The sequence below is a fragment of the Galleria mellonella genome, unplaced genomic scaffold (genome assembly GCF_026898425.1).
Source record: "Galleria mellonella isolate WM207_F2 unplaced genomic scaffold, CSIRO_AGI_GalMel_v1 utg172, whole genome shotgun sequence".
NCBI classification, from domain to species: domain Eukaryota; kingdom Metazoa; phylum Arthropoda; class Insecta; order Lepidoptera; family Pyralidae; genus Galleria; species Galleria mellonella.
This window is the reverse complement of record NW_026442015.1, coordinates 2134550-2149927: the sequence shown is the minus strand read 5'-3', so window position 1 is coordinate 2149927 and position 15378 is coordinate 2134550. Positions and strand designations below refer to the sequence as shown.

The 15378-nt window shown below is 31.5% G+C and overlaps 1 protein-coding gene across 3 annotated transcripts in view; it reads right to left on the bottom strand.

The window, feature by feature from the left end:
• The window catches only part of LOC113514256 (putative fatty acyl-CoA reductase CG5065), a 106887-nt gene continuing 91509 nt past the window's right edge, over nt 1–15378 (bottom strand). For 2 of the 3 annotated variants that reach the window (XM_052893100.1, XM_026898293.3), the window contains exons 2-12: nt 11127–11224; nt 10654–10939; nt 10006–10251; nt 9614–9766; nt 9012–9111; nt 6205–6264; nt 5052–5184; nt 4039–4146; nt 3629–3760; nt 2789–3049; nt 1–2240 (exon numbers count right to left, since the gene is read on the bottom strand). In XM_052893100.1, coding sequence (XP_052749060.1) covers nt 2162–2240; nt 2789–3049; nt 3629–3760; nt 4039–4146; nt 5052–5184; nt 6205–6264; nt 9012–9111; nt 9614–9766; nt 10006–10251; nt 10654–10939; nt 11127–11185 — 1617 coding nt within the window. In that variant the 5' untranslated portion in view covers nt 11186–11224 and the 3' untranslated portion in view covers nt 1–2161. Of the gene's footprint in view, nt 2241–2788; nt 3050–3628; nt 3761–4038; nt 4147–5051; nt 5185–6204; nt 6265–9011; nt 9112–9613; nt 9767–10005; nt 10252–10653; nt 10940–11126; nt 11225–11466; nt 11490–15378 lie in introns of those variants that run through there. The other variant, XM_031908160.2, reaches the window with a different exon arrangement.

The following is a 15378-nucleotide window of genomic DNA, read 5'->3' as shown; positions in this document are numbered from 1 at the left end:
TTTTGTCTACAATATATTTACTTGATATGTTTCATTACAAGTGATGGTAATGTTAAAACATAGTTAACAGAATTTAACTGTGAGTCTGGGTATTTTGGGTTGTGCCCCCAGATGTTCATAGTCTGGTCTCTCTTAACATAGGATATCCTAGCTTGAAGACCAGGTGATCAGTGTAATTGTGTGACACTTATTATTATTATTATTTACATTAAACATTATGAAATATAACAAATCATCTACCTTATAAGTAATTGCATTCTGTACAAGTATTAAAAGGTTGTAATAATATATTAAACACCATTTCTTTGAATTAATACCTTTTGAACATACGAGTTATTCTGTCAGAGGACAACCTGGTATCATAGATTAAGAATATTATAGGCTGCCATCTATTGCCGCTTTATAATTTACCGTAGTACGATATGATATTGTACGATTTTATCGTCACGGTAAAATCGTGGGATATCATTTTTCCGTAACGATATCGTGGACGTGCACTGCATGGCGATATCGTGAGTGCGCACAAGAATTTAAAAGATTTATTTATTAGATGCACAAGACAGCTTTACCACAAAACATTTAATAATATCAATACAGACAATATTTATCATGACTATACATATACGAGTATTACGCTCCTATTTTATTGTGACGATAAAACCGTACGATTTAGTGCTATGTTACGGTAATTTACAAAGCGCCTATAGGAATAGGATGTAAGACTTTTACCACAATCGTTTGATCACAAATTTACAAAAGTTTTTTAAATCTCAATTATTTACAAAATTCACATGCGATTATTAAAGTCAATGCTCGTAGTTTATTGTTTGTCAATTCTTTAAAGATTTAAGTATCTAAATGTGATTTGTGCAAATAGTTATTCAAAAGGACTTAAATTTTTTTGTTATGTATTTGTTACAGCTTATGCCACAGAGAATGGAAACGTAAATCTTTGAACAATTCGCACTAATCACTTTGTAGTGAAAAATCTGTAGAAAGTTTGAAGAGTAAGGTCCATATACTAGTATAAAATGTCGATACATTCAATTCAACGCAGGTACATGTGATAATACATTTCATCGTATAAATCCTATAAATTTAAATATTTTATAACTGTAACAATATATTCATATTGTTGATATGAATCATGTTTATCATGTATAAGAAATTATATTTTAAGTTGTTTTGATCATTGTTATATAAATTATTAAGGCACTGTGACGACGGTTTATAGGGAATCAAATATACAAGTGTGATATTACCCTGTCAAATATATAATATATAATAATTATAAATAATGGACGTGACAGAAATTAAAATTGAATATTTAGAGGTTCTAATTAGATTAATCTTAAGGTTTATAAAGTGAAGAAGTGCAGCAATTATTTCCAAAATAGATCAAGATTTACTAGTATAATATTTTTCTTAATTATGACGATTTAAAATTATGTCTCAATTAGAAATGTTTCTACATTGATAAAAATTTTTGGAAATCAATTTTAATATATCTGAAGTGACTTTTGTGACCCATTTCGATTTGTATTCAAATCAGTTAATACATTTCGATAATTTCAAGTTTCATACAAACAAACTGATAATAATATGATTAGGTGATTTAAAATAACCATATCGATTATTCATAATAGGACCCTAAAGTGATTCATATTACTGCAAATGATCTAATTGAGAGTTGTCTATGAGATTAGAAATATTAGAGATAGAAAATAACAATATTTTTATTTTTTTTTGTAGTGATAAAGATAAGATAAAGATACTTTACAGTATTTTACAAAAATTGAAAAAAAAAATAATAATATTTACGAAAAATATTTGCTGGGATAATATTTATTTATTTAATAAACAGACCTTTGATAAAGCAAATTTTTGGTGGGTAAATGGCTATGAAACCAATTAATTTGCTTCTAATGGCTTGGTATAATTTAATTATCCATACAGTACGTTTTCTTACAAGTTTATTTTGTGACATGTCAAAAATTATACAAAAATTGTAAGATATGTTAAACTGAAATATATCTGAGTTTACCTTTTTTTATGTGATGCACATAGACTGGGCCCAGATTCTAATTTCTAATATCTGACTATTAATAGATCGCTTACAACTATTAAAGGTATTTATTCCTTGTAATTACTGTACAGGCTTTTACCGTAAGCGACCGGCCAGCAGTTTGAATACGTAGTAACCAGTGGCAACTTGAAGTAACCGATGCACCCAGTATAATCTGAAATTGATAACAATAACTCTTCAGAGACAAGAAATGGTATAAGATATATGTGACTACTTTAAAAATAGAAGTTTCACCCATACGCAATAGCGGGCAAATAGTAAATCCTTACTAATATTACAAAAGTCAAAGTGAAATTGTTTGTTACCTTATAGCGACTTAATGGCTTAACAAATCACTATGAAACTTGGTATACACGAACTATGTAGTATTGACAAGGGTATAGGCTACTTTTTATTCCGGTCAGTAGACATATTCTAAACTAGTAACAAAATATTTAACAAGAAACATTTCCCAACAATAATTATCGTCGTCATAACAGCCGTTAACTGTCTACGCCTGAACATGAACCTCTCCCTATTGAGAGGTTTTGTCAGTAGTTGCCATGCTTGGCAGGCGAGTTGGCAACCTCGCCTGCCAAGCGTGGCAAGCGTTTAGTGATGTTTAAAGAGGGACGTTGCCCATCCCTTGACCATTAACATTAACGGAAAAGAAATTGGCATTGGCATGGAAAAGGGTGGCCCGTTATATGCCCAACAATATACCTTTTCAATTTAGTCCTAGCATTTGGTAACGATTCCGGTGTGTCCTTCAGTATAAATCTCCTGATTCCCAGCATATACGCTCCTATGTAGGTCTCCCAGTTGAACTGAGCAGGCCAGTAGAGGAAGTTGGCGTGGTCCACAGCACTTTTCGCCTCGTTGTTCAACGACAACAGTTCAGAAATTCCGAATTGCCATTCGTGATTTGCGAAGTATTCTCCTGTGGCGGCGGCCATTTTGAAACGTCGGGCGAGTTTCATCATTCTGTTGAGGGGAAAACGCTTATTAATTTAAAATTAAAATTAATCTATACTCATATTATAAAGAGGAAAGACTTAATTGTTTGTTTGTTTGAAATGGATAAACTCAAAACTTCTCAACCTTTAAAAATTTTGTAATCACTCTTTCATCTATAGAAAGCTGTACATTACATATATTATCTGTGAGTAACATAGGCTATACATGGATTATTTTCGAAAATTTTATTTATGCATGAGAAGCCGGATCGGATTACTAGTAATAAATATATACTCAACACGAGAATTTCTATGGAGATGGTTAGAGGTATTTGACGGTCATTAGCGTTGTGGTGAACATAGCTCACATTTCGACGAACATGTTAGAATACGTCGTGGCCGGGGGCGAGTTCCGGATTAAATATTTTTAGGTTCTTTAAAATATCTTTTTTAATACTACTACCTAGCGACTACAGTTCAGATTGTCTTTTGACTGCATTCTAGGAGCCCAAAATTAAATATCAGTCAAAACCTTTAAATTTTCAAATTGACACCAAAGGGCACCGCCCTCACATGAGTAACTAATGTCATTCTCTATGATACTCACATTGCTTTTCTTCCCTGTGCTCTCAATACAATATCGTAAAGGAATGCAGGCAAAAAGTGGCATGACACCTCCCAAAAGGTATTCATGAAGCGGGATTCGGTAAAAGAGAAGTTAGGGTACCACATCACGTATCTGAAAAGAAATATTTTCTTTTTTAAATATTTGAATTTCCAAATCGGTTTACAACTGAAGGAGTTATGAGATAAAAAAAAGAAAATACCACTGAATTGAGAAACTCCTGGTTTTCTTGAAGTCGGTTTTTATTTTTATATTTTACATGAAAGCAGAAGAAATATTTGGCGAAATACTGATATTTAAAAATAAAAATGAATGCTTTAGAATTTTCAATACATAACAATAAATAAAATAACTATTTACCTAAAACTTATTAAATTTTCGTATGTACTCACTTAGTTGGGTTCTCTCTGGCCCATTTAATGCAGAGACGGGTGAATTGACCCCACTGTAGAGGATTGATCGAACCAGATGTTACATTGTAGACTGGACATCTTCCCGGTCTGAAAATTTGAACATATAGGTTAGTAGAGAATAAAAGTAATTCTTGCATATGCCTATTATAAGAATATTGCGTTATGCCATAAATATATTAGAATAGATACGAATTTTATATTCGAAGACTTTGGTGGTGTAGCGGTTTAATATTATTTTAAATTCTTATATTTATGAATGTGTCTGTTAGTGTCGGTCTGGGTGTTTTATGTAAAATTTATATGTATTATTTACAGTAAAAATAATTTAGGATAGGTACTCAAAAACTTTGAAAACCTACTCAAATCAAGCAATCTGTCAATAATTTATTTTCATAAATATAGGTAGAAATATAATTTAGATTTTCTATTTTATGTAAAATGCTTTTATTGTACCAGCTCGTACCAGCTTTACTTAGTTTTGGGTCTATATGGCTCTGTGTAAACTGTGATATTTATTCTTGATATTATATTCTATTTATCTATTAGTTATTATTAATGGTGTAAGCAAATTTAATGATCGAGGTAGCAGTGTCTTTAAAACGTGACTAAAACCTAGCTGTTTTTTACAATGGATAATAGTAACCCCGCCTGCGCTAACGATATACGCTGGCAGGGCACCAGTGAGGGATGATAAGTGAGAATGAAAAGGCAGGTCAGTTAGCTCATCGTGATAAATGCACCTGGAATTCAGCACAATGGTTTCCGAGGGGACCACGTGGAGGTCGACCTGATACGGTATATTACTAGTAATAAGACTGGTAGTCCGCATTACTAACAATACCTAAATGTGGTTGTCAACCTACCTGCCAAGCATGGCAACTACTGGCAAAACCTTTAAGAAGGAAGCCTATGTTCAGCAATGGAATTATTAACGGCTGATATGATAATAATGATTATATTCGAATAATATTTCAATAATAGTAAAAACTTACTGTTTTGCTCCTTGCCTCCAAGCCGCTAGAATACAGGAATTGACCACAAGATCAACTGGTACCAAATCTACGATGTACTGCTCTTTGCAATATCCAGAGCGATAGGTTCCACGGGATATCTCCATTATAATACCTAGTGATCATAATTTTAGGTAAGAAACAATAGTAACATTTTTAGTCAGATATCTGATTTATTTATATCCACTAATAAATATATATAGAAGATCTAGAACAAATCTACATATATTAATATGTAAAATAAAGCGAAAGGATTTGTTTGTTTGAATACGCTAATCTCTGGGACTGCTAGTAAGATTTAAAACATTCTAATTGCAATAGATAGTCCAGTCCATTTCATTTATACAAAAAATACCCAATTTCATCTAAAGCTTAAAAAATAAAATTAAAAAAATTGTTGAAATTATTTCAGTCAATGCAAAACAGAGAAAAGCTGAATTACCTGAGGTTAGCGCAGCTAAAATTATTAACGAAGTGGAAATATGAGAATTAAGTTTTCGTAAAATTTGGCCCTGCGGTCCCGACATAGAATAGACTACCCCCTGCTTTCACGTGGGTGTCGTAAAAGGCGACTAAAGGAACTTAATGGTCGAGAGATATGCAGCAGCGTTCTGCTTAAATTATCAAAGGCTAACTGCGGTTGTCAACCCGCCTGCCTAGTGTGACAACTACCGGCAACCCCAAAGGGGAAGGCCTATGTTCACAAATAGTCAGTTCAAAATTTAATAATTCAAATATAAGGTGTCTATAGAACGTTTCATATGTTATTGGTGCGTTTTATTAATCTTCAATTAATAATAGAAAGATAATTAATAATATTAATTTTATTACGATTATGTTGTTGCATATTATAAAGAAGAAAGAAAGAAGAATTTATTTACTTTTTAACTTTGCACTTAATAAAAACAAAAAATTAAAAAATAACAACCATTCAGCTATATCGTCATAGTCGTAGAATACTGACGGATCCTTATATGTAATATTCATCAGATCCGTCAGTATTCTACGACAATGACGATATGCAATGACTTTTATTTGGACGTGACGTTGGTTTTCAGTGACACTAATTTGTTGGAAAGAGTAAGTACTATTACTAATTTGTATTACTATTAGTACTAAGCAACTTTTCACTTACCGGTAACACCGTAGATATTGTCAATCCATCCGGGGAATGGTTCCTGGTATGCAGCAGTTACTATAACAAAATTATATATTTTTTTTAACTTTTACAAAAATTCACATCTCCCCTCTTAAGGAGAGGAGATGGCAACTAACCCCCGGTAGAAGCACTACTACATTACATGACTACATTATCCTAAGTAAATACTGAGAGAATATGGTGCCATAACCATATAATAGACTCGGACAATATAATCTTCGAGTGTTATAATCGAATAATCGAAAAGATAATTTTCATAATGACAACTAAGTGGATCTTTCACGTAGCGCATAGTGTTGAAGGTTCTGAAGGTATAGAACGAAAAGAATATATTTATTTATTTAAACTTTAATGCATAATAAAATTTTATGTATATTTGTTGGACTTAACACCGGACTGTGATCTCTACTAGTCAACCATTGGGCAAACCGAGAAATAAGTAGGCGGTGCATTATTGAATAGAGGAAAAATAAAGTAACATTCGATATATTCATATATTATAGATATTAAAAACACACATAATATATTAAATAAATAAATATATAATAAATACATACATAAGTAAGTATTTAAAATATTACTATTTCAAACAATTAACTACCTAACCAGCAAGATTAAGTTCAAAGTGAAAGTGATTTTTTTTTATGAAATAGGTAAGCAATTTATGTTTAAAATCTTAGAGTAGATCTATTATATATTAGATACATCACAGTGAACTCAACCTAGGATTTTGATATTATTATAAGTAAGAATTTAATAGTTACAGAACATAATAATAAGTGTATATATATAGTACATTACTGTAGCGGCCAGCAACTGAGGCATTTATTATCATATTTTGATTTAAAAACTAAGCTACTATATCGATTTTGATAAAATTTGTATGAAACCAATCCGTAACTATATCCTTTAAGATAAAAAAACAATGACAAGTGACGGAGTTATGAGGTAACAAAGATAAAAAAATACAACCGAATTGATGAGTACCTCTTTCTTTTTGAAAGCGATTAATAATTAGCGCACATTATATGTAATAATTTGTAAAAGCTGTAGTGCCTTACTAGTTGTAAATAAATAAATTAATGAAGAAATAAATGAATGAATAAAATATTAATGAATAAATGATAATTAAATTAATGAATGATTAAATAAGTTAATAAATAAACGAAAGACTAATTTAGAGAAAAATATCAAGGCGCTTGTGTCCTCATTATAAAAATTTATTTCAAATTCCATTAAGTATTAGTAACACTTTCCAGCATCGATAAAATATATCAAGATCTTTTATTAAATATGTCAAGTATAAAATTTATATTATTATATTTAGGGAGCAGAGTTTTACCTATATTTAAAATGTAACATTTATTTTGAAATAAATTATTATTATTATTATATAAAAAAATAGAATGCAGATAACATTGAAATCGTTTAAATGCCCCTTTTATTAACCTTAAATATGCCATCGTATCTTCTATCTACAGAGTTTGTATAAAAGTCATTTTCTTTAGTATTTCTGTCCTACTCGTGTTTCTGCAATGAAGTAGCCATCACCGCTTTCATTAGTGGCCAACGACTTTTATATCATTCCAAGTTCGATAAAAACAAATTCTAAACTGCTTGGTGTATCAACTCTCTTTTTTACGTCAGAATATTATAAGAGATTAAAAGAAAACCCAAGATATCTGATCAGCGAGTATTAGTAGGTTGTAGGCGTTTCTTATTGGAAAACCTGTGCCTGGTTGTGGTAGTGGCACATTATGGTTGTTAAGAAATGAGGCATTTAAAAAGTTACATACGAACTTAGGTACATAAAATGTCCTTGTTACTTTATAAGGCTCACCAATTTCACATCGATCTATATAAATTTATAATCAGCAAACTATGGGAAACTCTTCATGTGGTTTAGTAAAGAAATCGATATGTATAAAGTTGTTTTATGACTGCCTAGTAAGAGAGAATTAGTTGGTTATAATACCGTGACCTATGAATTTTTTATAAGTTAATTAAAGACTGACTAGAATAGCTCGTGTGCCCCTCAATAACGCAATAAAGGTAAATTACTGATAGTGTATTAAATAAAAAAAATATGTATGACTGTAAATGTATTAAATTTATTATTCTGATAGCATTGACTATAGAAAAATATCTAAATCAATTTAATGCTTTATTTTGGCTCACCATATCACAATATTAAAATATAACCTGATTGACATATAGTCATCGCAATTCGCTAAAAATCTTCTGGAAGAATATTTAAAGACAAAGTTATTGATATTGTTTACATTTGAATACATGAGTCAGATTGGTAAAAATTAAAATATTTATTTAATACTTTATTGTACCAATATTACAGGACTTGTTGAAGAATTTTCAATAAGTATAGTGTAGTACAAAAGAAGGTCTTATTTTAAGCAATCTCTTCCAGACAGACAATCTTTGTACAGAAGGAATTAAAGAACAAATAAGTAGGTGGCGCGTTAAAAAAATAAATCTAAACATGTGTAAGTAAGCACTAATACATTTATACATAAATATATACATATATTAACGTAGATATATAACATACATAACTCTGGTCGGAAAAAAAGGAAGACTAAGTAAGTGACTATAAGTAGGTTGGTAGTTAATTTCCTGATAAATTAAATTAATCATCGACAGTGGCAAGAAACGATAGCAATATTTGTGTTAACAGATGACGGTAAGGTAGGTCGCCAGCTTAATTACTATAATATTGTTTGGCAGTATAAAAAATTTATAAATTATCGAAATAAATATTTGCTCACCGATAGATGGACGGACGATGCAAACAGGCAGATCTGTATGGTTGTAAACTATGGATTCAGCAAGAGACTTCGTTAGAGTGTAAGGATTAGGATGTTCTCCCTGAAAATATGTAGTTTAATAAGTTACATGAGAAAATATGTATAGATTTTTTTTAATGGAAATTACTTAGATCTAGTGAAGGATGCATCATGGCATTCAGTGTGCTTTTCAACGACTCTGAGCATTCGAATTTTCATTTTTTTCTTTAAAATTAAATTTTATTATCAAAATTAGTTATTAATTAATTAATGGCCATGTGGTCCCGGAATAGCCGTGTGGTTCCAGCAAAAAATAGGCCATCCCTTCCCTTCCCGTGGGTGTCGTAAGAGTCGACAAAAGGAAGGTAAGGAATGAGCAGCAGCGTCCCTCCTCAAATATCTCTAAAGCCTGACTGCGGTTGCCAATTGCCAATCCGCCTGAGCTTGGTAACTACTGGCAAAACGCCCCAAGGGGGAGGCTGTTCAGTGATGGATATTTAAAGGCTGATATGATGATCAAAATTAAGCCTCACTGCTCAATATTAGAGATTAGATGGAATATTTGAATTATCATTACAGCGTACCTGTAAAGTTGCACTGATCACGTCAATCGTTTCAGGGGGCAACATCTTGGCGCAACGGACAATACTGTCAGGATCGTATGGAGGTGGGTACACTCGTTCTTCAATATGAGACCGTGGAGCGTTACTATATGCTGTTGATACATGAACAAAAGCCTGGAAAGAAGGGTTACGTTTATTCAAATAATTTATTCAAATAATAATAGCCTCATGTTTTTTTAAATCTATGTGATTTTATGAAGGCTATAGTGCTAAGGTGACGGGTCAATCGAATAATAATCAGATACTAAAAGAAAATTATTTCTGAATTTTGAAATTCAAAATTGTGTCATTTAATTGATTAATTTGCAGCTAATATAAAATGGATGTAATGCAAAATAATATTCTACAAATACCTTCAACTTCGGCATTTCTTCAGCTAACTTTAGAACTAATGCCGTTCCTTGAACATTAAGTGTTGTAGCAGCATGCAATGGATCAGTAAACCGTACAGTCGCTGCTGAATGGAATAGTGTTGTCACAGTTTTCAGTAGCTCCCGCTGTTCAGCGCTGACTCCAAGATTCGGAGCAGAAACATCTCCTGTGATGGGTGTCAGTTTGCTCAGACGATCAGGCCAGCGTGCGCGGATTCGGTCAAATACCTAACAAGTTTATGTTATTAGAGATATTTTGACACGATTTTTATGACATTGTACTTAATAAATAAATAATTTAACACATAATAGACATATATATTAACAATTTGCAGTTTTTTTAGGTTTGTGACGATTGAAAAATTAAATACTTGAAAGAGTATGTATCAGAATATAAATGTCCTTAAATATTTTGTAATTACAGTTAAATTTCTTACCTTAATGATGCTAATATATTCATTATGGGTTTTCAATTTTATTATTTTTGGACATTTTTTGGCATTTATAGCAGATATTTTTCGTTTTTAGATAATTTTTATAATAACCTGGTCTACTCATATATAATTAATATTGATAGGATATAAAATACATGTTATGTATTTTATGCGATGTTTAGATAAAAATACATACCTGGTTTTTCAACAGTTCCTTATACCTTTGCTCCACGGTCAATCCCCTTTTCGGTCTCATGAGAATATATATGGTATCAATACCTGGACAACTTCTAAGCAGTTTTTCCAGTAGTGTCTTGCCAACGAAACCTGTACCACCAGTGACAAGTATCACAGAACCATCGTACCATCCTGCAATAGATTCGACTGAACCATTTTCAGGATCTTCGCAATTGATGTTTTGAGTATCTATGTTCAAGCTGGGCATTGTTGGATCATTGCTATTGAGGAAGTCAAGGTATTTCCTATTAGGACAAAAAAATCTAATTAAAATTTTTAACGAATAATAATAATAATAAATAGATCTATTTTCTCTTCACAATTTATCACAGTGAGATACAATGAGACATGCTTATATTAAAGTAATCAAATAAAGAAATGGGGAGTTTATTTTTACTCACTGGGGTCTCACTTAAAAAGAAATCAACTTACTGGCTTGGATCCATTTTCTCGGTAGATTTATTCTTGATATTGTTATTATCTGGGTTCATCTTGCTCAAGGTGAGGTTACGCTTCCACAATATTTAGATCTGGAACATAAGCATAGATTTAATTCCACTTTACGGGTTCTTATGATTATGTTGATCTTCATGGTGATCTTGTTATTAAACTCTTTCTATTATTCCCTTCTCATTATTATTTAGTTAAGTTTATTACATTCCTGTTCAACGTATAAACAATACATTATTTTCTTCCTATTCATCATTCTCATCGTCATATTAACGGGCTTTATATACTGTCATTTGAAGTGAGTTGAGTGAAGGTCACGTACATCTACGAATTCGATTTATCAGTGTAACATGTTTGAGGTTGACGCTCTATACTGCGTTTACTTATGCGTAGTCAGAACTTATATATTGGTTCCACCATATAAGCGTGCTCAAGTGTCAAGGTGCAGCTTAGTGGAAAATAGAGGTCGTTTTCTGATTAAATATTAAGAACTTTTGTGTCTCTAAAAATAGATAGGTAAAATTTTACACGAATAGAAAGTGGAAGCCTCATATGCTTCAATGGGGGAAAATTATGCATTTTTCTTAAAAATATCTCTCAAATAAAAAATTTGAACTTTAAAGTATATATAATTTATTCCTATTAGTACTACTTATAATAGGAAAAATAATAATTATATTATTTAAAATATTATAAAATTATAATAAATAAAATAAAAACATAAATCACTTAACTATTTAAATAATTAATTTACTTAAATTGTGCAATATGAAATTCTGTTACATTCTTTTTCACAACGAAAATATAAAAGAGATACGGAGGAAATTTAGTAGATTTCATTATATTTTTTTAAAACGAATAGAAAGCCATTTGAGCTTAGCGCGAAACCCGACCGAAAATAAACCAAATAGAAACGTTTTAATGACACTCAAGTTTGTTAAGCTGGTCTTTCGTAAGATTCAGATAACAAATATCGGCAAGAGAGCAAAAGAAGAGCAAAAGAGATCTGAAAGCTTTCCTACTGACAGTTTCAGTATCGTACAAGCCATATATTGACCACTGCTAAACATAGGCGAATTAAATGCTTTGAAATAATAGAGGATACAGGTGTCGGTATTGAAAAAACACTAATATGTTTAGGATCCTAAATGTTATTTACTTTAAAATGACTGAATCCTCAGTAAGAATAAATTTTAAGTCTTACTTTATTCACATCAAGAAAAATTTAATTACACAACAAGAAAATGTTCTGTCTTTTGTACGGGTTTATTTTACATTGAAATATGCATAGATTATTTTCTAATATATTAGTAGGCTCAGTTTATTTCCACTCTTAATATGTAAAAGTATTTCAACAACCTTCTCTTAATGATATTAAGATGATGAGTTTCCAAAGCTTTAACTATCAATTTTGCAATATACACCATTTAAGATGTTACGTTACGAAATTTAAAATATTGTGATGGCTTGTTTACACTCTATTAATGGTAAAAAAGATTTGATGGAAATTATGTCGTATCTACAGGGTGATATAGAAAACATTAGCATCTTAATAAAGAAGTATTCTATCAGTGAATCTAAATATTTATCCCAAGTAAAGAATGTTCGAAAAATTATAAGAATTTTTTTATTTCCGATAGTGACTATTCGCGTCTAGTTGTAAACAAATCAGACACCAAAGTCTAGTATATCTCGAGACAAATCTGTTAATTCTCTCTGTGACTGGTTCTATGTTTATATATTTATTGTCTTATATTATAATACAATGGCGTATAATATAATACAATTGTAATAAGGCGATATTTGTTTCGATATAACACAACGGCGCCAAACTGGATGTAGTTTTTATAGTTGTATTTTAAAGCACTAATATAAAATCTGGTGTATGTTTTATCTTGTTTCATCTAGAAAAAGTCTATTTAAATGTCTTTCTTACTTCTGAATTCCAAGCGTACGAAATAGCTAGAGTAATATAATTATAGATATAAAATTACAGACCCACAACATACCTTTACATTAATATAATTTTAAATTAAGGTAACAATGGAAATTAAATGGTGCAAAATCTTTACAACAACTTTTATATTCCATAGTATAATAAATAAATATTACTTTAAGAGCTCCCTATATCTAAAGACCATACAATTTGTAAGCATTTGTAGCATGTATTGGAGGGAGGAATCTAATAAAATGTCTTGTCAACTTTTTATTCCTCTCTTATTTCGTGGAAAAAATAAAGCGCATCGTATCATGTTATTCGTAATTTTTCAATTAAGGTATTTATGGAGAAAAACAGATCTAAATTTCTATAAGAACAAAAGAATATCTACGCTATCATAAAACCATAGATATTAACAATATTTTTTAAATTCTTATCAAGACGACTGTAGGTTGTTAAGATATTTATCAACGGTATACGAAAACAAGAAATAAGAGTTCTGTTGCGATTTGATGCTGAAGAGTTTTCTAATACATGCCTTAGAAGCAGAAGCCATCAAAAAGGATTTTAGAGCTAATAAACTTCGAGAAGTCATAAGCATATAACAAGATCCAGAGACGGCTTTACATGCTATGGCTTTGAAGAAAAGGAGCATATTAGGCTAAACTCTTCCTAGATCAAAAGGAGAAGGATGTCGGCTGAGCACCATAAGCCCTCGATCAAAATCATGACGCAAGTCCGCAACGGGAATACTCTGATAAGGGTATTTTAAATGGCAAACCTTGCAGTTGCATTATGGATCACATTATGGGCAACATACATGCTAGTAAGACCTAAGTTGCTAAAACGTTCCATAATGTGAGAGAAGCGACCTCTATCGTATCAATTAAAAACAGCAACGGGTCGGCCAGTTACTGTTCTTGGTTACAGGGTATAAAGGAATAACACCTGAGTCCTCAGGAATGGCAACACATGGGGGTATTATGGACGAAAGAGACTCTATTATGTCCATGGTACTGCTCATGTCTAAAGGCGACGGTTACTACTTTCCATCAGGTGTGCCGTCAGTTTGTTTGCCATTCTAAGTTGTATAAAAAAAATTTAAGAATTGGTGGCCAATACATGGTCCTGATAATATCACAAATGGCTATATTGGGACTAGACATTTTAAAGAATAGTAGATATGTCGTGAATATTGCAAGGGAACTTCTACGATTCAACGGTCAAGAAGTATTTCTTCAAGGTTCTTAATAATGCTCGTTATATTGCTTGAAAGAGACTACATTAGTGTAGATCAGAAAATTTATAATGAAATAAATTTAAATGCACGTCTGTCACTAGTTCTAGACGACTGGACTAGAATAAGGAAAGCACAAGAAGAAGACCATGATTTAAATTCAATTCTAGATTGGATGCAGAATGGACTTATTTCTCAACGATTTGATGTTTTAAAATTCGGTTCAGTTATAAAAGACTACTGGGATTAGTGGAATAGCTTAGGCTTGGAAATTTACTTCTTTTGCAGAAAATGGGAGTCGAATAGCAGCGAAGAGTGTCAATGCAAGTCATTGTTTCATTCAAAGGCAAAAAGTATAAAGTTTTCGAACTTTCTAGTACCTACTATAACTCATCGCAAACCGTTAAGAACTTTCAAGATCCTTGTTCAGCTGATATAAAAGGCGAATGGCACCCGGTCAAACAACAGTATCAACAAGCAATAGTCTTTAATATGCCTCTCAAGCGAAGAAGAATGATCAACTACAACTACTGCGAGCCAATGAGAACTGTAATACTCCATAGCGATTATCACCACGTATATTTAGGTCAACCCTGATCATACAGACGAAATTGTTTTATTACTGCGGTGGTATCTGATGATATAGCATACTAAAGTCAAGTAAATTAGACAAATAGAAGTAAAAATTGGTTAAATACAAATAGAGATGTGATGAGAAAATATTGAGTCAATAATGAGGATTGTAATTTAAAGCAACATTGTAACAAATCAATAGAAAGTGGTCGAGGGATGGACAGCAGCGTCCTTCTTTAAATACCACCAAAACCTAACTGCGGTTGCTAAAGCGCTTGCCAAGCATAGCAATTACTAGCGAAACGCCCCAATAAGGGGAGGCCTATATTCATTAGAGGACAGTCAATGGCTGATTTGATGATACGATGAATAGAAAAATATGTTTGTTCGTATTGCTTTGTTTTCAGCTTTTTCTGTTTTAAGTACTAAACTTAAATATATCACTATATTACAATAAAAAAAATTGTAAAAAAATATATTAAAAA